Source organism: Equus asinus, chromosome 13 (genome assembly GCF_041296235.1).
Source record: "Equus asinus isolate D_3611 breed Donkey chromosome 13, EquAss-T2T_v2, whole genome shotgun sequence".
Classification (NCBI taxonomy): Eukaryota; Metazoa; Chordata; class Mammalia; order Perissodactyla; family Equidae; genus Equus; species Equus asinus.
In genome coordinates this window covers 48,994,883-49,015,824 of record NC_091802.1, presented here as the reverse complement: position 1 = coordinate 49,015,824, position 20,942 = coordinate 48,994,883, and the positions used below count along the sequence as shown (strand labels likewise).

Genomic DNA, 20,942 nt, shown 5'->3' with positions numbered 1-20,942 from the left:
TGTGAGGGGTCTGTGGACCATTCCATGAAAAATACTGCATTGCAGTTGTTTTAGGTGAAAGTATTTGAGAGTAGAATTAGGGAGAGGGAAACTGGGTTACCCACATAACTGTTTACACTTCCCATTTCACAGCCATGAAATGATAATGTTCCCAATATTTAAGTTTCTTAACCAGATAACACAACTAAAAGCAAGCCACCATGAGGAGTAATGTTGCAATGGCCAAGGCAATAAATCCAGTCACTTTATTTTTCCACTTCCATTGGGTTCCTTGGGCAAACACAGATACAAGTATGGTGTCTAATTTTGAATCTGAAACCGGTTTAGCACGGCTTTACATCCCATGCATCAGTTTTCCAGAAAGCAAGAGAACTGTGTTCTGTTTGGGGAGAAAAAGATAAACATTCTAAGAGAAACAATCATTTCTTAAATTTGTTATATAGCTAAGCCAAATCAAATACATTTTATAAACATATAGAACAAATTTAATTATATGGATGAAACCATTTAGTGTGAGGTTTAAACGATACAAGAAAACATCAGGAAAATGATACGGCACTCAGTTTCAAGAGAGAAAATAAAAGGTTCTATGTAACGCTGATAGTCAGGATTAAAAGGAAAAAAAAGCTGTATCAGTCCTTTATTTATTCTCCAACGCACTAACAGTGCTGTGTCTGTGTGAATACTGCAAGAGAGAATAGCCTGAAGAAACACCGCGACAAAGCTTTCTTTGTTTTTTAAAATTATCCTCTTCTAATATGTATTTTTTCTACTGATTTGTACTAGGCTTACTGTGTTTGTCAGTTTGGGTATTTAGCATCTCGCCAGGGCGCTGCTGTACTTTGAACAATAACAATTGATTCAGTGCACTTCTAACTATTTGTGATTACAACGATAATAACTGCCATTGGTTGAGCACTTACTCCCTGTCATGTACCACATTTCTAATGATCAAGTCTATGAGGTGGGTATTATTTACTAGTTACCATTCTCTTTCTCTCTCTCTCTAGCTGGCCACATCTCAGATCTCTCTCTTCTTCTCTACATCTGCTCCCAACTCTGCTCTTTACCACCCTGCTGCTATAGGGCTGGCAACATTCTTAGAGCATTTCTAAACCTAGAGCCAAGAACAGCTTCAGCCTCTGGGCGGCTCTTCCTTCACAAAAACAAAGATATTAAATCCTAAACCTGAAACCTTACAAGGTTGCCAGCTCTAAATGCTGGCCATTATGCACTTCCTTATCTCATGCAAACATAATGTCATCTTCCTTGAAATATTTTTCTCTAATGAATACTTTGCTCTAATGGGTACTTTTCAAACTCAAGGATTGCTGAAGGAAGGAAAAAATGTAAGAAGATCTACAAACCAATTACTATTGCCATGAGTTACTTTGTAATTTGGGATGAGTTCTTTACCATTTGGGACCAAGAGGTGGTAAATATTATTATTATTCAATATGCCTTTCAATATTATTATTATTCAAGCTTAATTCAGAATTATACAAGATGGCATAATTCACCTCAACATTCATTGAATAAAACCACAACTCTGAGTTTTAAGGAAAAGTATTGGAAAGGGGAATGTTTATGCAAGTGGAGAAACTGAATACAGCTTACTGCTTCATCGTGCTATTTCCTCCTCCCCTCCTCTCTTTTTAAAAATCCAATGGCCAAATTGACATGGCTTCTTATAGTAATTATGCAATAAAAGTGCTGATGATGGTGAAGGCCAAGTGGAAGTCCCACCTAAAAGTTCCAGTGTTAGACTCACCCTTGAAGCATGTGGGGATTTCAATGGTGCCATCTATGCATTGAGCATCTACTGTATAGCTACACTTCTTTTCCTTATTTTTGCAGAAGAAAGAAATTTGTTCACCATGCAGCATTCCATTCTTAAATTTTTCTTGGACCTTTACTCTCTCTCCTTGGTATATCACAGTAGCTTTTCTAACAGATAATTTACAAGATGCTGAAAGGCAATATTTGGAGTTAAGATTTAGAAGTTCAATGAGTCTTTCTAGAAGAGAATATAGCATTTGAACCAGTAGATGGATACACTTGAAACAAATTGATCAAGACAAGAAGATTCCAAGAATGAACGTAGTAAGTAACATCAGTATCATTGCTAATAGCAGTTCTTTATCAATAGAACCGTTAGTTATGGCTTTCAAGGTGGTCTCTTCTTCCCCTACAGTAGCCACATAAGAAGGTCAGAGCAGAAGCATCAGATTGTAGACTTCACTGGAAAAAAATATCTATCAGATACTGCCATTTCATGTAAGCCACCACTGCCCCACTCAAATCCCATTTATTGAGTTAGTGCACCCACCCACCAGCCACAGTGAGTGTTGGCTGCTAACAGCTTACAAATGCTGTTTTTCTCTGAAAAATTGCCTTCAGTCACAAGGGAGCCACCTCTCCCAGGAAGTTATACAAATCAGCCCACAACCCTACAGGCAGGGAAGAGAGCAGCCCATAGCCAATGACTAACTGACAAAGGGACACAAAAAGCAGGCCCTTTGTCTCTTGGTAGGATCAACTCTGGGATAGAATTCATGGTCCAGAGCTCCCAGGGGGATGAAACTGAAGCTAGGCTCTAGCTGAGACCACATCTTTGTTCAAAACATAGTCTCTGGATCAGCAGCATCAGTATCACCTGGGAACTTGGAAGAAATACAAATTCTCAGGTCCCATTCCATTCCAGATCTACCGAATCAGAAGTTGTGTTTAAACAAGCCCCCCAGGTGACTCCGACGCACAGTGAGGTTGAGAACCAGTGCCCCACTCCACCCCGCCTGCTGCACTCTCTTTCTTCTTAGATACTCACTGAATAAATCAATTGCACTTAAAAGCCCTGTCCTAGACTTTGCTTCTAGGGGACCCCAACCCAAGACTCTAGTCATACATCATTTTGCCTGCTGTGCCTAATTTCCTTTTCTGTTTGAACCATCCAGCCCACAGCAACCTGAGAAATATAGTGCTAGGCTGTCGTTCTTTGCATAAACATGACTCTGACCAGGTCAAAGATAGACACCTAACTCAGCAGAAACCAGTGTGTCAAGGACAAGATGCCAGTTAGTGATGAATCCTATAGTTGAGAGGTCCTCGTGTAGAGTCAAGCCAAGTTCAAGGTAAGTAAGCAGAGAAACACAGAGATGAGAGAGATCAGGAGGCCCCTAAGATATGGAAAGAGAAGCAATAGTCCCTGACTTTCAGTTACAATCCTCAGAAGGACAAATTGTGTTTCATTTCTTCATCTTCCATGTCCATAAGATTGTCCGTTGCCCTTTTATAATAAGCCTGCTTTCCCTTGAACTAGCTTGAATGTGTGGCTGGTTTTTGCAAGAACAAGAAAAGTCTTGACTAGAACAAAACAGCAAAAGATGCACACAGGCAAAGACTTAAAAAGAGTTATAGAAAATCCACACCATCTTCCACCATATTATCAATGCTTACAGAGGATCTGTTTATCTCATATGGTTTAGTCTCAAACAAGCTTGCTGAGCATGAAGCTTTCCCTTGCCCATGTGAGTCCTTGAAGCCTTTCACATGCCAATAGCTGTGAGGCAAGTCGCAGCAACAAACAGGAAATGAATGGAACAAGAAAATTGCAAGTAAAGGTGATCCACTGGATAAATTCAGAGATGTTTCGAGACCTCACCCATATTTCATACCTTTACAACTTGGCTCTGCAGACCAGTTTCCGAATTTGTTACATTCTACTTCTTCTGGGCCATCCAAGACATATGTATCGTGGCAACCAAATGTGGCTTTATCTTTGTAATAAAGTACTTGTTTTGCAGGATAGTTCACAAATCCGTTCTCTGGTCTTGATGGAAATGGACATTTTACTTCTAAAAAGTTTATTCAATAAGACATATTAGTATAAATAGTAGTGTTGTCCAGTAGTTACGGAATAGTTACACTCTAGTCTTCATTACACCATTGAATCACTAGGTGTCCCTATGACTGGAATGTAATTTCTAGGTACCTTGGTGCTTAATTCTGTCCCCCTTATCTTATACTCACAGGAATCTGGATATTAAAAAAGAAAAAAGAAACAACAACACTTTGAAAATAAATTAATGACACTACAAAGTTCTTTGGGCTTTCACATAATCATAAAGTGTTATTTATTGCAAATTTCATCTCCACACAGTCTAAGATGGTGGATTTGAAAGAAGAAAAGAGAAAGAAAGAAGAAAAAGAGTCTGTCTCTTTTAATCAACAAACCATGAAATTAAAACACAAAATACTCCCTCCATGCACACTGGCATACCATTATTTAGATTTTACATTTAAAACCCAATTCTTATGATTGTCTTCAGGCTTCTATACAGCAGCCAGCATGAAATATGAAGGATAAAAATGGTGCTGCCTCCTGACTTTCTTAAGATCCTCAACAGGAGAGCCCCAAACCCATATCCCTATTTACCCCAGTATAAGAAAGCAAGGTTGGAGCCAGGAGCAAAAGGCTCTTCAGAGGTAGTTTAATGAGATGGTTTAAGAGTACAAACTCCAGAGCTGGATTGTGTGGCTCAACTTTGGCTCTTCCACACATTGAATAAAAAATAACCTATGAGTCTATAATAATACAAAAAAAAGTCTATGGAAGAAAAGCCCTTCTCTATAGAAGAACGCGAGCTAATAAATATAGAAGAAAGATAGAATTAGAAAGTCACTATTTTGCAACCACTAGTATGATAATTGACTGAGTCAAGGATCATCAATGGATACTAAAATGACTGCTAGAGAGTAGATATTCACATGATCTCAAAGTATCACCCACAGGTTCCTTCCTAATTCCAAAGAGAAAGAGATGCCTTTACCAAGAGAAGATCTGGTACACTCCACCTCACCAAGGGGGTCAAACTAAACACAACCAATGATGGACTGACACTATGTGCCTCCTGATGTGATGGAATGCATTCTTAACAAAATTATTTAACTTGAGTCTAATCACAAGTAAATAATCAACCAAATTCAGACTATGGAACATTCTACAAGGCAAATAACCTGTACTCTTCAAAAATGTCAGTGAAAGACAACTAAAAAGACAGATCATTCTTAATTAAAGGAGACTAAAGAGACATGACAACTAAACAGAATGTGTGATTCTTGATTAGATCACGCATAAAACAAAACACATTTGTAAAAGATACTTCTGTGTCAATTGGAAACGTTTGCATATGAAGTAAATTTTAGTTGTTTATATTGTTATAATTATTTAAATGGGTGCTAATAATTCAAAACATGTTAAATGTCTTGGGTACAGTGGCAATACAGGAGATTCTTAGGACATTCATACTGAAGTATTTATGGGTAGGTGTCATGATGTGTACAACTCATTTTCAGATGTTTCAGGAAAAAGAAGTATCTGTCTATGGAGAGAGAGAATGCCACAGCATGTTGACGGTTGGCACATCTAGGTGAAGGGTTGAAAAAAAGAAAAAACACCTTACTGCTTGGGACTTGGGAGAGTTAAATGAAGTGACATAAATATAGCAGGAGACCAGTGCCCAGCCCAGAGTTAAGTCCCCCAAAAGGTGCTAGGTATTATTAGTAGTAGTGGTTTCCAATGCTAAAAAGTACTTGGGTTTCAAATCATTCAATAGACGTCCGTAATATCTACTACAGGAGAAATTAACAGTCCCTAGGATGCTCCTCGTGTACACAATAAATTTTAAAACTTATCTACTTGTTCTGCAGTTGACAAATTCAAAGACAGTAATGATAGGTCAAATTAAAGGAGGAAGAGTTTTCCCCATAATTTTTTTTAAAAAAAACAAATATTCTCATGATCCTTAAATTTGGGTTAAGACTATAAAAGCTTATAACAAACTGACTACAACCCAGTTTTTCACCTTTGTCTCCTAGGACTCCCCAGTTTCAATCCAGGCTTCTCTTCCTCAGTCTCACCACAACATTCAGCTGTCCATCCACACACCCTGTTCTTTCATGCCTCCCTGACTTTCCTCATCCTGTGCCCTGTGTGCGTGCCTTCTCCTCGTTCTCCACTTCTCCTCCAAGCCCCTACTCTGGCAAGCTTCCCCAGGCAGCTCCAGGCAGTTTATTGCATTATATATTATTCTCCTGAGGTCAGAAACCAGGTCTCGTTCATCTGGGATCTTGATTGCCCAGTTAACTGCCTGGCACATGGTAGATGCCAATAAACATTTGAATATGTTCATTTGAAACACTCCATGATAGTGGAATTTTCCATACTTTCCAAAAAGGGGTCTGTACTACCATGATTACTTTGTCTTACAATTGCACTTACCCCTGCATTCTGGTAATTCAGTCCAATTTCCATGTGCTGTGCAGGTAACTGTATCATTTCCAAACATCGCATAGGATGGCAAACATTCAAAGACTGCCTTGCTTCCATAGAGGGAGTGGTTTCCAGCCAACGGCTTATAAACGCTTAGTTTTGCAAACTTAGGTATGGGTGGTGGAGGGCATTTTATAGCTGGGAAAAGAAAGAACTATCATTTTTGTGAAAAAAGTTGAGTCTTTTAAATATACTCTCTCCAGAAAGAAAAAAGTCCAAAGATTAACTTGAAAAAATGCAAAATTTGATCAAATGCCAGAGTAAAAACAGTCAATTGTAGAAGATAAATAAAATATGATCTGAAAATCAGATGTCTGAACCAGTCAAAACACTAAAAAAATGAAGTAAATGGAAGTCTTGCCACAATGAATTTGCCTGTTACAATAACACAATGCTTAGGTTTCCATAAGTCTTTGACCCAAATGCTACCTTGAAAGATGATTCTGGAAGTCAGAATTGGAGGAGGACATTGCTGAGAGACTATCCTGCAATAACCGCTGATGATAGCAACTTGGTGAAAGTCGTTTGCGACATCTAAGTTGCACTGCTAGTTCAGGCTTGTTGGTTCGTATTGAATACCTCCTGACTTTGCACCATGTGTGTGTGGAGCTTACCCAAGTAGCTTCTCATGGAGACATGTAGTGGATTGTCATCCTGCCCTGACTAATCCCGGGTTTCAACAAGTCCAGGGAAAGTGATACTAACATAATGGAAGACAGAGCAGACCAAAATGTGATTTAACTTGAATTGTCTAGATCCTTGTTACTCAAAGTGTAATCCACGGACTAGCAGCACGGGCATTGCCTGGGAGCCTGTCAGAAATGCAGAAGCTCAGACACGCCCCCCACCCCAGACCCACAAATCAGAATCTGCATTTTAACCAGATGCATAGGTGACTCTCATACATTAAAGTACGAGAAACACTCATTTAGAATAGATTGAAGCCAAAGTAGCCTTTCTACTTGTAACTAAAAAAGGAAAAGTAACTTTATGAAAAGGATATAAATCTGCTTCAACAGGAAACTATTTATAGGAACCATGGTGATTCCTACTGCTGAGTAAAGGACTCTACTTGATTTATCCTTACAAAACTTCTTTTTGGAAATTCAATTTTTCTTAAATCGTTCATTTGAAATTGCTTTACTTTTCCACTTGCTTCTGCTAGAACAGACCCCACTGAAATGTTAAAGAACCATAAATAACATTGTAATGCCCTGGCCTCCGGGTCAAAGATTGGACTTACATACATCACAAGTTAGGGAACATAAGAACGTCCCTCCCTAAACAAGCAAAGCCCAAAGCTGACCCTGACTGCTCACCTGAGCATCACGTGAATAAACCATCAGTGCCTCTTGGAGGAACCTTAATCAGCTCCTAAGATGCAAGGCCCTTGAATGGGCTCTAAGTTTACTTGTCTTTCTCTTCACTAGCCTCACTTCCTGAGGGCAGAGCTAAGTCTCCTTCAGCCTCAGTGCTGAGAACAAGGCATGGCATGTATTAGGTCCTCAATACATGTTTATCTAATACATGAGTGAGTGAGTGAATGAATGAGGATCCAGAGTGGGAGGAAGGTATTTGATGCCACTGTTTCCAGAAGTTCTTCTAGTCAAATGATGGCAGTCTCTGATAGACCAATGACACACACATCCAAGCCCCTGCCAAAACATTGTGGGAGTGATGGAATTAACAAACCCACAAATCACTGGCTCCACCAGGGGGAGCATACAAATGTGTTCATGGTAGAATGCTTTCCTTCTGTTGTTCCAAAGTGGTTGTTTCATCCTCCACTGAAAGATGATCACAGGAGGAACATTGCCCATAAGAGTGACCAACCTTCTCATTGAGCTGGACTGAGGGGTTTCCAGAGCACAGAACTTACAGCGCTAAAACCAGGAAAGTCCCAGGCAAACCAACTGTTCACCTTCCCCATAACTGGGACCCACAGACTCACGACTACAGACAGGAAGGTCTGGACTCCATTTTCCTTCCTCACTGCATTTAGCAGAATTAGTTCCATTCAGATAAAATCTGCAAAAGGAAAATTTAATCCATCAAGCAGTAAAATAATCCATCGACGGCATCTCAAATGTCTTCTCCATTGAGCATTGCTTCAGTTAACACTATTGACTTTTTTCCCATCTTATAACTCTGTTTTCCTGAGGAGCTTAACTCTCGTCTAAGGCTCACCGAGTCTCTTAGCCTAATGCTGCAGGTGTGTCACTGAAGAATAGGAGGGTTCCATAGTTGTGGGTATGGAAGCCAAACCCCCAAATCTCTCATCTCCAACCAGCTGGCCAAGTTAACTTCTTCTTACATAAAGCGAAGAATCATCGATTTTTCAGAATCACAAAAATGAATTAAATTGAGTAATCTCTACTATTCATTTTCTGACAGCCGACTGACACAAATGTGTAAAAACAATGCAGTCTATTTCCACTAAAACTGTAACATTCTGTCCTCGAAGCCAATGTTTTCAAGGTTGTTGTCATCTGACCCACCAGTAAATTGGTTTTTCAGATGAAAGGATTGCATTTCTCTTTCATGCAGAGTAGTTCCTAATCTCCAATTCCAAAAAAGGATCTTCAGTAAAATTTTGCCCTAATGTGCAGCCAACTTGCTATTGACAATATCACCAGTGGTGTCTCTGCTCATAAGGCAGATGAGCTATATGACCAACTGTAAGAGCTTTCTTCCTGGGGGCGTTGTACTGCATCAGGTGAGGATTCAGAGAACTCTGCTCTACATCATCACACTCCCAACCTTCATAGAATTCTCTTCTAGAGACTTCCAAGCCAGTCAATCAAATTAGCCTCACAACTAAAGCCCAAGACCAATTCCTAAAATAATTTAAGCCTCATGCCAATATTTGGCCCAGAGATGATAAGGCATTATCACCCAATTTCAATCATTTCAATGGACCTCCTCAGAGAAGTAACTGATCAGAAGCAGAAAAATTAGATATATTTCACTAGTTATATTCTCCACCCCTTCCTCGTGTGTATTTGTATTCTGCAAGCCCAGCCTAAGCTAGAAATCAAACATGGACCAGTCTTGATGTTTAGCTTAAGGGCACAGAAAGTGCTGCATCTGTCAGCTACTCTGTCACCCAGAAGTCCTTACCCAGTGTTACAAGCAAAGCTGATCGTGTTGGGATATTCAAAAGTTGTGTAGCGTACAGCTCCATTTTCTAAGATTCCAGCAAAAGGACATACTCTGGCTGTGATTTAAAGATAAAAAGGTAAATTTCTATTTACAGAACTTCCTGTTAAAATAAAAACACAAACTCATTTCTATCCTTTGATCCATTAATTCTAATTATTCTAAGAAAATACATCCCACAACTAGAAGGACCTGCAACTAAGGTATACAACTATGTCCCAGGGTGGGGGGGGGGGGGAGGGTGGGCTGGGGTGGGGGGGCGGTTTGGGAAATAAAGCAGAAAAAAAAGATTGGCAACAGCTGTTAGCTTAGGTGCCAATCTTTAAAAAAAAAAGAAAAAGAAAAGAAAAGAAGTCAAACGATATACGCGCTAATGTGTTCATTACATTGTTACCTCTAATAACAAAAACTGGACAGTCTAAATGTTTGCTATTAGGGTATTGCTTTAATTAATGATGGTAAAGCAACAGTTGAACTATTATGCAGCCAACAAAATATGGATTATGAAGACTATAGAGACATAGTCAATGTTTCTGATATGCTAAGGAAGATAGAAAAATACAAAATGGTCTCTACTCTCTGCAATGATGCAAAAATACATACATGGAAAATAATGTGCAGAATGAAATAGTGTTCCAAAATTATGGCTGATTTTGATGAAAATTTTCCGTAATGATGTCATAATGATTTTTCGTTAAAAGTTTTGTCTTTTTTAATCAAAAGCATGTTAAAATCACTTGTATGAACATGTATAATTTTCACAAATGGCCATGTCTATATGACCAAAATAACAAGAGCTCAGATAGGTCCATATAGTTATTTTTACTGCTTAACTTCTACATAAAATTTCCAGAAATTCTCTCTGGTGGATTGCTCAATATTTGACCATAAAAGAATTATGCCAGGGGCCGGCCCAGTGGCGCAGTGGTTAAATGCGCATGTTCTGCTTCAGCGGCCCCGGGTTTGCCGGTTCGGATCCCAGGTTCAGACATGGCACTGCTTGGCAAGCCATGCTCTGGTAGGCGTCTCATATATAAAGTAGAGGCAGATGGGCATGGATATTAGCTCAGGGCCAGTCTTCCTCAGCAAAAAGAGGAAGATTGGCAGCAGATGTTAGCTCAGGGCTAATCTTCCTTAAAAAAAAAAAGAATTATGCCAGCATGATATCAAAGAACCATGTTCTGAGGGATAAATAAAAGCAACCATCTACCATAAAACAAAGCAATATATATATAATTTATGTTATATTATTAATCTAATATAATACACAATATATTTATATTCTATTATAATTTATAATATATACATAACATAGAAGAAATTTATATTCATTTCAGTAACTATTAAATCTGCTTTCATTCTGAGGCAAAGTCCAAAGATATGATGATTCCTCGAGTTTTATTTTTTCAAGTGTCTCTTTGGCATCTTTTAGGTGCCAGAGTATCTCCACGTCTCTTTTCACTTCTACAATATTTCCTTCTCCTTTTATCATACCAGGTCTTTTTTACACCTCCCCTAGTCCAGGCTATGCTCGTCTCCTGTGCTCTAAAGAGCACTTACTGCCCTCAGTCTCTTCTCCCTTGGAGAAGCCCCCAGAGCCTCTTGTTTCTTCCCAGCCCTCCACTCCGCAGCCCTGCTGGCCCTCTGCACCCTGAGCATGACGAGGTAGGCTATCCCCTGAAATGTCCAGAATCCACGTGAGGGGAGAGAATGTGTGAGCAGGCACTGACTTACGTAGACATTTCAGAGTGTTGATGGGCCAACGTCCTGTGAGAGGGCAGGTAAACCGTCTCATGACTCCCCGGGACACATAGCCCGGCTGGCAGGAGTACACTATTTCCTCCCCTGGGACATAGGATGTTTTTAATGGAACAACTGTGGCAAACGGTAAATCATCTGGCTTGGGACAGGCTGAAATAGAGCACAAAGCAGTTGGTTAAGAAATCTCTATTTGCATTTTTAAGTTCAGCTAGCACACACAAATGAAAAATATTTAACGCTGCCAATAAGAAGTATGCCGAGTTCCGTAGCAAATACTTGATGTATACAACGTCTCATCTAATCTCCTCAACAATCCTTTGAAGGTTGTTTGAAGGAGCTATTGTTATCCCCATTTTACAGGTCAGTACACTGAGGCTTAAATTGGCTAAATATCTTATAGAGGAACCTTAAGCATGGCTGTATCAAAGAATAAGTATTAATCCAGCCTCTCCAGCATCCACCCTAAAGAGAACTTATCATTATTGATCCCTGGCAGATACTAGGGGGTTGGATATATTAATTATTTTTGCAAAAGCAAAGAGTACTTACTGTTAATTGCAATAGTAACATGGCAGAGAAAACTCGAGAACAAGATGAGCACTGGAGAAATCATTGTGGATGATTCACACTGACACTACCAAAATGGCCTTCTTCTACTAAAAAGAGAGATGCAAATATAAAAGTGTTTAAATATTAACCATTTTCTGTTACTCTTATCTCTGTAAATAGAAGATAGAGCATCATGATCTAAAAGGAATTCTGAGACCTACGTCCTTTAATCATTTACTTTTCACTTCTGTGGGTCTGTTGTGAAATCTTTGGTAGATATTTCCTGTCTTCATGACTCTTATGTTAATGGCATAAAACAGTTCGTTCTTGCCTCTGATAGAATCCTGCTGATTCCCAGACTGCTGGGTCTCTAGTATGGACCTCTCATTCTCCATCCCCTGCTTTGTGTACATAGTGGATGGAGCACCAAAAGACTAAAGTGCTTGCTTCACCCACAGCCTTGACATATAAACTTAGTACCATCACTTACTCTCTGCGTTTCAGTCTCCACACCTCTAAAATGATACTCCAGTTTCCAGATGTATGATTCTAAAGAATATCTTCACAGAGGCATCTAAAACTGTAATGCCTAAAAAACTGAGCTCATCATCCTCTCTCACAAAATGATTATTTCTTCCAGATTCCTCTTTCACCAGCAGTTAGTAACAAGATCCTCCTGGTAGTTCCAGTTACAACCTTAGAGCTATCCCTGAATCCTCAATCTTCTCACATCAAATCAACACAAAGTCCGGCTCATCCCTTCTTAATACTTCTTAGATCTGCCTAGACAGATTTCTAGATCTGTTTTAAGGATTGGAAAGTTGACGTGAAATTACAAGTTGGGACTCAAAGAACAAGTGAAGTTGAGTAGGAGGAGAGAATGGCCAACACTGATAATGTTGCTTGGGAGAGTTCACCAGGGGCCATTCATGATGCCATAGGTTTCTCATGCATCATTTGCTCTAAGGGACTGGCCATACTAATGGACAATGGCCAGACAATATACAAAAATAGAACTCTGACCTGTTATCTCTATAGCAACCAATCCGGGAAGCCAAACCACAACCTCTGTAGCAATTGGCTCAATTTAGGACCAAACAGAGAAAACAAAATATGTTCTTCTAACCAATCACATAGGATGCCTGGCTTCTAGTTAGTCTGCCTCGATCTTCCCCATACCAACAACCTCCAATCACAGCATACTTGAACTTCCCTTTTTCATCCACTACAAAATCTTCCCACTGCTCTAACTGACTTTGAGTGTCTGCCAAACACAAACGATGATGGCTGACTCCCTTGCTGTAGCAAGCTCTGAATAAATAGCCTTTGCTCGTTCTCATTTAGGTGGTCTTAGTTTATGTCCACAGGTCTAAAGTTCCTTGAGACACATCAGTTTAAGAAATGTTCTCGTCAGGCCGTGATTGCTAGACTATGCTTCTAATGAACATTGTGTTCCATGAAAAGAGAAAAAGCGCACTGCCGTTAATATAAAATAATGGTTGTCCTTCCCCTTTTGTGACTAAATCACAATCTTCACACATACACGCGCACACGTGCACACACACACACACGCTCCATCTTCCGCTTCTAAGGAGAAGAATTCTTGTTTTCTAGGTCACTGCCAGGCTCTGCTTTATTGGGGAGAATTCCCTCAATGAGTGGAGAAGAGAGAAGACTAATGAAGAGAGGCAAGCTGTTCTATATAATAAAGATCTGAGGTAGACCAAGAGAGGAAAGAGAGAGAAACCAAAGAGGCTGGGCATCAGGAAAAGAAACTTCGGGAAGTTTGAAATGGAGAAGATAACATTTTTGGCAGCAGCTGCAAACTGAACGATAGACATTGATAGGAGCAGTGATGAGAGAGGGCTTTTTAAAGATGTTTGCTGAAGGGCGTACTCTCTCATGAGGGAGCCTTCTGGAGAGGTGGAAATATTCTATATTTTATTTTGGTGGTTGTTACTTGGGTACACGCAGTTACCAAAACTCATCCGACTAAACATCTAAGAGCTGTGCATTTTATTATATGTTAATTATACCTCAATTTTAAGACAATGCATTCCTCCCTCCCTCCTTTATTCCTTCCTTCTTCCCTGTCTTGCTTCGTCCTTCCTTGCTTCCTTCCTGCCTGCCCTGAGTGGAGCAGTCATGGTGGCCTTTGTGAGGATAACAGCCCAGTGTTGTCACAGGATTGGCTATGTACCAGCGATTGAGCAAACAAGCAAATACGTCGAGGATAACGGGAGTCAGAATTCTTACTGATAAAGAGAAGAAGCAACATGAAAAGAAGGCAAGTTTGAATGAATCCTGTGGTGTGGGACTGGAAGTGGAGATATCAGTACAAATTTTGCATGTATATAGACGGCTACAGAAATAAATATAGATACAAAGATGTGTGCGTGTGTATGTGTATGTATGTCTGTACGTAAATCTAATTCCTAGCTCTGTCCACTAAGATAGCCTGGGAAGGGCAATACACCCGTAGCAATGAGCACACCTAGTGCCTAGATCTTGCTTTCTAAATACAGGTCTCTACTGAAAGACACCAAGTCTCCTTGGAAAATTTGCTGAGTCTAGGACTAGGGCAGGGAAAGTGCACGATAAGCTTGGAACATGACGTTGTGAAGAACAACTCAGGAAACGCTCAGAGAATGATAGGGACAGGTTAAAAGGACACAGAAGTCATTTGAAGGGGCTCTCACTCATTGAATACGGAACAATTTGAATGTCAAAATAACTAATGATAGTAATGAATTATAATTCGTTGACTAAAACAGGAATCAAGAAGTCCACATTGTTTACTGACAGCAGTAAACATATTAACAAATATATGGGAAGATAAGAAAGTTCTTCCTTACAGTAGAATGCCAATCAATACAGTAGGAATACTGTAACCAGAAAATCGCAATTTGTAATCACCATAGAAATATTTAATTCTGGCAAGAAATAGCAATAGATGCTAAAACTAGGAGGTGTTATTGGGATGAGAAATGAGATGTTCATATAGCCTTAAAAGTGTCTCCACATAAAATAATTATTGATCACAAAGGAGAAAAAAGGAATTTATAGTGGAGGAACCTGGCAGACACCATCTTAATGAAATAATCAAAATTAATACCACCATTAAAGGGACAAATTGACATTGTCCCTTTTGCATCCCCCAATAGGATGCAATGAGAAGAACACAGCATCTCTTCTGTGATATTCCTGCCAAAAGCATAAGAACACGGGTTGTGGGGGCTGGCCCCGTGGCCGAGTGGTTAAGTTCGCGCGCTCCGCTGCAGGCGGCCCAGTGTTTCGTTGGTTCGAATCCTGGGTGCGGACAAGGCACTGCTCATCAGGCCACACTGAGGCAGCGTCCCACATGCCACAACTAGAAGAACCCACAACGAAGAATACACAACTATGTACCGGGGGGGCTTTGGGGAGAAAAAGGAAAAAATAAAATCTTTAAAAAAAAATTAAAAAAAAAAAAAAAAAAAGAACACGGGTTGTGTCATGAGAAAGTATCACACAGACCCAAGTTGAAGGACATGATGCACAATGACTGCCCTGTAACCTTCAGAAAGGCCAAGACTGAGGGAGTCGAGTGAGACAGTGGGCGGGTGAACTCTGTGGCCCTCTTGCTCTGAGCACCTGAGGGGATGTTTGGTGAGACTTGAATGGGGTTTCAGGGTAAGGAGGCTCTGGAAGTTTTTTGTTCTGCTCTTGGAAATTTTCTGTATGTTTGAAATTGTTTAAAAATGTAACAACAAAAAAAGAACTTGCGATCTTTTGTAGTTTCCGTGAGAGGACTTTTAATGAGATACTATTCTTAAACTGGACAATATGAGACTTTAGCTTTTATTTACATGACCCTGTAAAAATTGGTGTAGTAGATAGAATTTTCTCAGTTTTAAGTTTATATATATATATATATATACACACACACACACATATTAGAGAGAGAAAGAAGTAGATGTAGATAGATAGATGGATAGATAGATACACACACACATATACATTTTTTTAATCATTGACATGTCTCTCCTATTTGCCAGATACTGAGCTTTGGGAAATGATGCAAAAATAATACTAACAGGAAAATGAAGAAACAACTCAATCAAATTTAGTTAGACAGTTTTTGGAAAGAGTCACATGTGTTTGTGGGTTTTGTTGTGGCTTTTTTCCTTTTGGCTAATAAAATTTTCCCTTGTTTGTATAATTAAATACAAAGATAATGGAAGGTAATGTGCACAATTAATAAACTATAATTCTTATTAGAGTCCTGAGTGCTTTGCCACTTGAATCTGTCTGAGAATTACGAGACAGTCCCAGAATTCTTTCGAAAACACACATGGGTCTAATGAAAAGCCTTTACAATGCGCCTTAAGATGAGACGCAATCGTTCATCTTCCAGTTGGTGATTTATTGTTCTGAATAACTTTAGCACCATGTGGTTGATCTGTAGTCCAATCTACCCTCCCCCCACATAGTTCAACTCACATTCCAATAACTAACTTATGAGAATAACCAAGGAGCTGGCTGATAATCAATGTGAAATGACATTTTAAAGACATACTTACACTTACCATTGACGTTTAGTTTGGCAAAGCAAATGGACAAACTGTTAAGAAAAAATCCAAGGCATTTTGGTAAATCAAGTGGCCGTTTCGTATTGTTGGGGTTATGCTTACCACTAAGATTAACCAACCCTTGGATTTAATGTTGTACATAGTATGCTACATTTTATTAGCCATGAACAAGAATACATAGACACTTAGGTTGAAGAATATGTGAAATTTGTTTTACAAGAAACATAGGACCTTGTACTTAAAACTCTTAGTGACTTTATATTTTTTCCTACTCTGTTTTGTAAATTAAACTATAGAGACCCAGATTCAGAGTCCAAGGTTTTGTATTCCTGAAATCACATTGCATCACATGTTCAGAAACTTTCTTGTTTACTTCACAAGCAAAGACTTTGACCATAACATTAAACATTTACCAACGATTTAGAATTTAAAAAAAAAAAAAAAAAAAAACTTTCAATGTTGTCTCTTTCCAGGTCGAGATTGCGCCAATATCCGCCAACAAGCTCCCAGTGGAAAGATGCAAGTGCCTTTGCTCCTGTGAGAGTGAAATCTATCAGGAATAATGCAAGCATTTGCAGAGGGAATAAGGAAACACGTCACAGGGCTTAATGGACGTGATTAAATATGTCAGGACAGGTAGGGTGAACCTAAGTCAGCGCCGAGACATCTTTGTGAGAATTCTGGGATCCCCTCCATGTAAAGAGCTTTTACCTTGAAGAAACTAGTATCTTGGTATACTACAACTTCTATCGTTAGCTAGAGCAGTTCTTCTTAATCTTGGCTGCACGTTATAATCTCCCAGACTGTTTTTTTTTTAAAATAGAAAAATTTAACAGAATTTGTGGGGGTGAGGCCCAGGAATCGGAAATTTTGTAAAGTGCCCAGGTAATTATGATGGTAGTGAGGGTTGAGACCCACTGATTCAGCATGCCAATATTTACCTGTCAGGTTCAACTAGTAGGGTTCCAGCACATACATTCTCTCTCTTGCCAAAGAAAGGCTACTTTCTATCTTGCATGACTCCTTGATCTCTTGTGAATTACCTCCTGGGTTCAATGAATCCCTTCATTCTTTTTTAACAAACATTTACTAAGCCCTTACTGAGCTGTATTTTGTAGTTGATCTTGTGATTTCAGAAATAAAGAAGATGACTGTTGCCTATAAGGAGTTTACAGTTTACTAGGACTGAGACGCAATGTTACAAATGAAATAATAGGAGAAAGTCTAAGGAATTTATTCTTCTTAGAAGCATCTGTAGAAACCTCACAGAGCATACTTCATTGGGATTATGTCTTAGAGAACCTTGAGTCTAGTGGATCAGAGAGTGAGGCTGGGTGGGGGTGTCATGGTAAGGATAGATCAGGTAGTTGCCAAGGCAAGGAGACATAAAGCAGCATGATGTATTCCAAACAGCTGCAAACTGTTGGGAACATTGAATGCTGAATGTTGCTGGAGCAGAATATTTCAGGTTAGGAGTAGTGGGAAATGAGGTTGGAGAGCAGGTAGGACCTAGATGACAAAGGCTCTTATACGCCAGGTTTAGCAGTTTGAACTCATCCTGAAGGCAGTGAAAGGGTGAGGTTTGAGTTCTGGAAAGGGTATTGGCAGCAGAGTAGAAGATAAACTGGGGTGAGACAGTAGCGTGGGGAGAGAATGAGATTGTAAAAAGAAAAACCATAGTACATCCCAAACTGAATTCATCTTCCGTTCTCACTTTCCAAACCAACCTTGCCTTCTGTGGTATTAATGAGTGGGAGACATTTTTATGAAATGAACAGTGTGAAATGGGCCGCGTGCACACCTGGCCATGATGAACGGGAGCACTTGCTGCTCTCCTGAAGCATGCATTGGAGGGAAGGATTTTATTTCCCAAATCATGGCCTGAGGTGCCAGAGAATGGAGTCCTGGTAAACGGCTAAGGACAGTACTCAGAAACTGGAGAGAATTGTGCTGGGCAGATTCACCAACCCAGATGTTCAGGTTTTTGTTTTGTGTGCATGTGTGAGGAAGATTGGCTCTCAGCTAACATCTGTGCCAATCTTCCTCTATTTTGTATGTGGGACACTGCCACAGCACGGCTGGATGAGTAGTGTGTAGGTCCATACCTGGGATCCAAACCCATGCACCCCAGGCCACCAAAGAGGAGTGCACAAAATTAACCATTATGCCACGGGGCCAGCGCCCTAGATGCTCAGCCCCACTAGAAGTTCAGGTTTAGAACTGGAATTGGAGAAAAGTGCCCAGACATTGTCGTGATATAGAATCTATGGAGGAGAATGTGAACCAAATAGAAAAAAGGAGCGAAGTGTGTGGACTCCAATAGGGACAGAGGACAAGCCTGCCACCATAGAGGAAGTGTGGTGTCCTGGTTAAGGACAGAGGTTTTCATCATTTGCATTTGAGTCCTGACTCTGCCTCTTACTGGCTGTGGCATCTTGGGCAAAGTAACATTCTCTGGTCAAGTTTTTGTCTCTAAAATGAGAGTGGAAATAAAACCCTACTTCAAATGCTTGTTGTCAGGATAAAATTAGAACGCATGCAGAGTACTTACAAAGTGCCCAGCTTATGTTGAGTGCTTGATGAAACTTAGCTCTCATTAGCATTCTTCCTGCCATTAATATCAATGCCCCAGATGTCTTTCACCAAAGTATTAGAAAGTCCTACACAAAACCATGCAATAGATTTCATTGCAACGATGAATCGGTGCTCATTACCAGAAAACACAGAAGAACAAAAGACAAAAAGAAAGAGCTACGTTCCACACCCTATTGCAAAATGTTAGCGGTAGTTATCTCCGGGTGGTGGAATATGGGTATTTTACTTTCTTCCTGTTTTTTAATACATCAGATCTTTGTTTTATTTTGTTTTTGTTGATTTTTAAAATCTAATCAATAGATAAGACAGAACATCTATTTCCACATTTGGGGGAAAAAATAAGATACGCCTGTATGGAAATTCACAAACGCAAAAGTAGGTATGTAATTCGCATATGTTAAATGAGAATTTCTGGGAGGTGCTTAGTCCCCAAAGGGAGCACAATCATAGGACTCCCTTGCCCAGGAATTCATCTTTGTATAGAAAATATGACAAATATTTCCCCCAAGATTCAGGAGAGTCATCAGTTCACCTGCGTAATGTCTATTGATCACTAGAAACCCCAGCCGGTTCCTCCAGAGTCAGGTTCTCAGCTGGCTCAGTCTCCTCAGCCCTCGTTCAGTCCCGGTGGGTGGGTCTGGTGTCAGTTCCCAACTCCCTCCCTTTTCCTGCTTTACATGAAGTCCGGAGTTAGGGCAAGTTTGGGACAAAAAGGTAATGACACTTTGGAACACAAAGAAGAGAACACTGGGAACTTTCACGCAGGGGTCATACGCTATTTAGAAAAACATAGTGTAAGAAATTGAAAGAAAAGATCTGTACGATCTTACCACTAGAGATTCCAAAAGGGAATGTGCCTTAATGGATGAGGGCCTGAGAATAAAATGCTGAAAATGTGTTCACTAATGATCTTATGTAGAGGAAAATGAGGCAGCCAGAGAAACTGATATGACTTCCCAAAAAGTTCTCTGATGAGCTCAGCTATAAAAAGACTGTGTTAAAAAAAAAAAAGGATGGAAGAAGGGGCACGTTCCATGGAATGAAATCAAACGTAGCATAAATCAAGTCTGCAAAATGTGAGGAAGTCAGCTGATTAAACTAAGTTCAGAATGAGATAAAGATTGCAAAAGCTGCAAAGCCAAGAAAGGGTGGGATCAGAACAGGAAGAGGAAAAAGAAGTGTTGTACCTCATAAGGAAGATTGTTCATGAATATGGGAATTATGAGTTTATTTTCTGATTATGAAAGTAACATTATATCATTTTAATCAATGCAGAAAACAAAAATCGTATGATATCACCATGTAGAGTTATGTATTTTCAAAAGCAAAGTCAGGATTATATTCAGTGTACAATTTTGTGTTTTGTTTTCATATCATAAGCACTTTCCAAGGTCATTATTTATGCTTTAAAGGCATGCTTTTTAAATGTAACTACATAATCCTCCATCATCTATATTTTAACCATCTCCCTACCTTTGAATGTTTAGATGGTATCTTTCACCATTATGAATAACACCACAGTTAAGATCCTTTTACAAAATCTTTGAATAAATTATTTCCTTAGGATCTTATTTCTAGATGCAGAATTATTTGAACAAAGGGTGAAATATTTTTAAGGATCCTGATACATATTGTTTGGTTGCCTTCCAGAAAGTTTAGCCCAATTTATGTTCCAACGTTTTGCTGTTTGAAGGTTCTAAACATAGAATAATGTTAACAACTGACAAAGAGGGAGCTTGATTATTTAATTTTTACTTTTCTTCTGGCTTATCTAGCAACAAAAGTTATACTCACACTGAAAAAGGTAAAATGGCCATCATGAATATGGAATTGAAGCTTCACTAGAAAATAATATAAGCAACTAGCTATCCAAAACGCATTTCAGAGCTGTCAACCCAAGAAAATATATCCTGTTGCAAGAACCTGTCATTTTGACCTCAACATCACTGTCATCAACCTTTACAATATAGGATGGT

At 39.4% G+C, this 20,942-nt stretch overlaps 1 protein-coding gene across 1 annotated transcript; it reads right to left on the bottom strand.

Moving 5' to 3' along the window:
* Positions 1 to 208: 208 nt before the first annotated feature.
* Positions 209 to 11,913, bottom strand: APOH (apolipoprotein H). Its single transcript, XM_014847640.3, has 8 exons — positions 11,801 to 11,913; positions 11,225 to 11,401; positions 9,452 to 9,548; positions 8,283 to 8,359; positions 6,281 to 6,469; positions 3,675 to 3,854; positions 1,772 to 1,969; positions 209 to 379 (listed from the first exon to the last, which is right to left on the bottom strand). The coding sequence occupies exons 1-8, from the start codon at positions 11,862 to 11,864 to the stop codon at positions 324 to 326; spliced, it is 1,038 nt and encodes a 345-aa protein (XP_014703126.2). The 5' UTR covers positions 11,865 to 11,913; the 3' UTR covers positions 209 to 323.
* Between the last annotated feature and the right edge of the window lie 9,029 nt (positions 11,914 to 20,942).

What these genes read in the sequence shown, in the direction of transcription:
- APOH (XM_014847640.3), bottom strand. Translation starts at nt 11,864, where the DNA reads ATGATTTCTCCAGTGCTCATCTTGTTCTCGAGTTTTCTCTGCCATGTT. An exon ending in AGACCTTCCTGTCTGTAGTC is followed by an intron (nt 6,470 to 8,282) that starts GTGAGTCTGTGG and finishes TTCTTTTCCCAG; the next exon opens with CTATAAAATGCCCTCCACCA. An exon ending in AATCCCCACATGCTTCAAGG is followed by an intron (nt 380 to 1,771) that starts GTGAGTCTAACA and finishes CTCCCCAAACAG; the next exon opens with AACACAGTTCTCTTGCTTTC.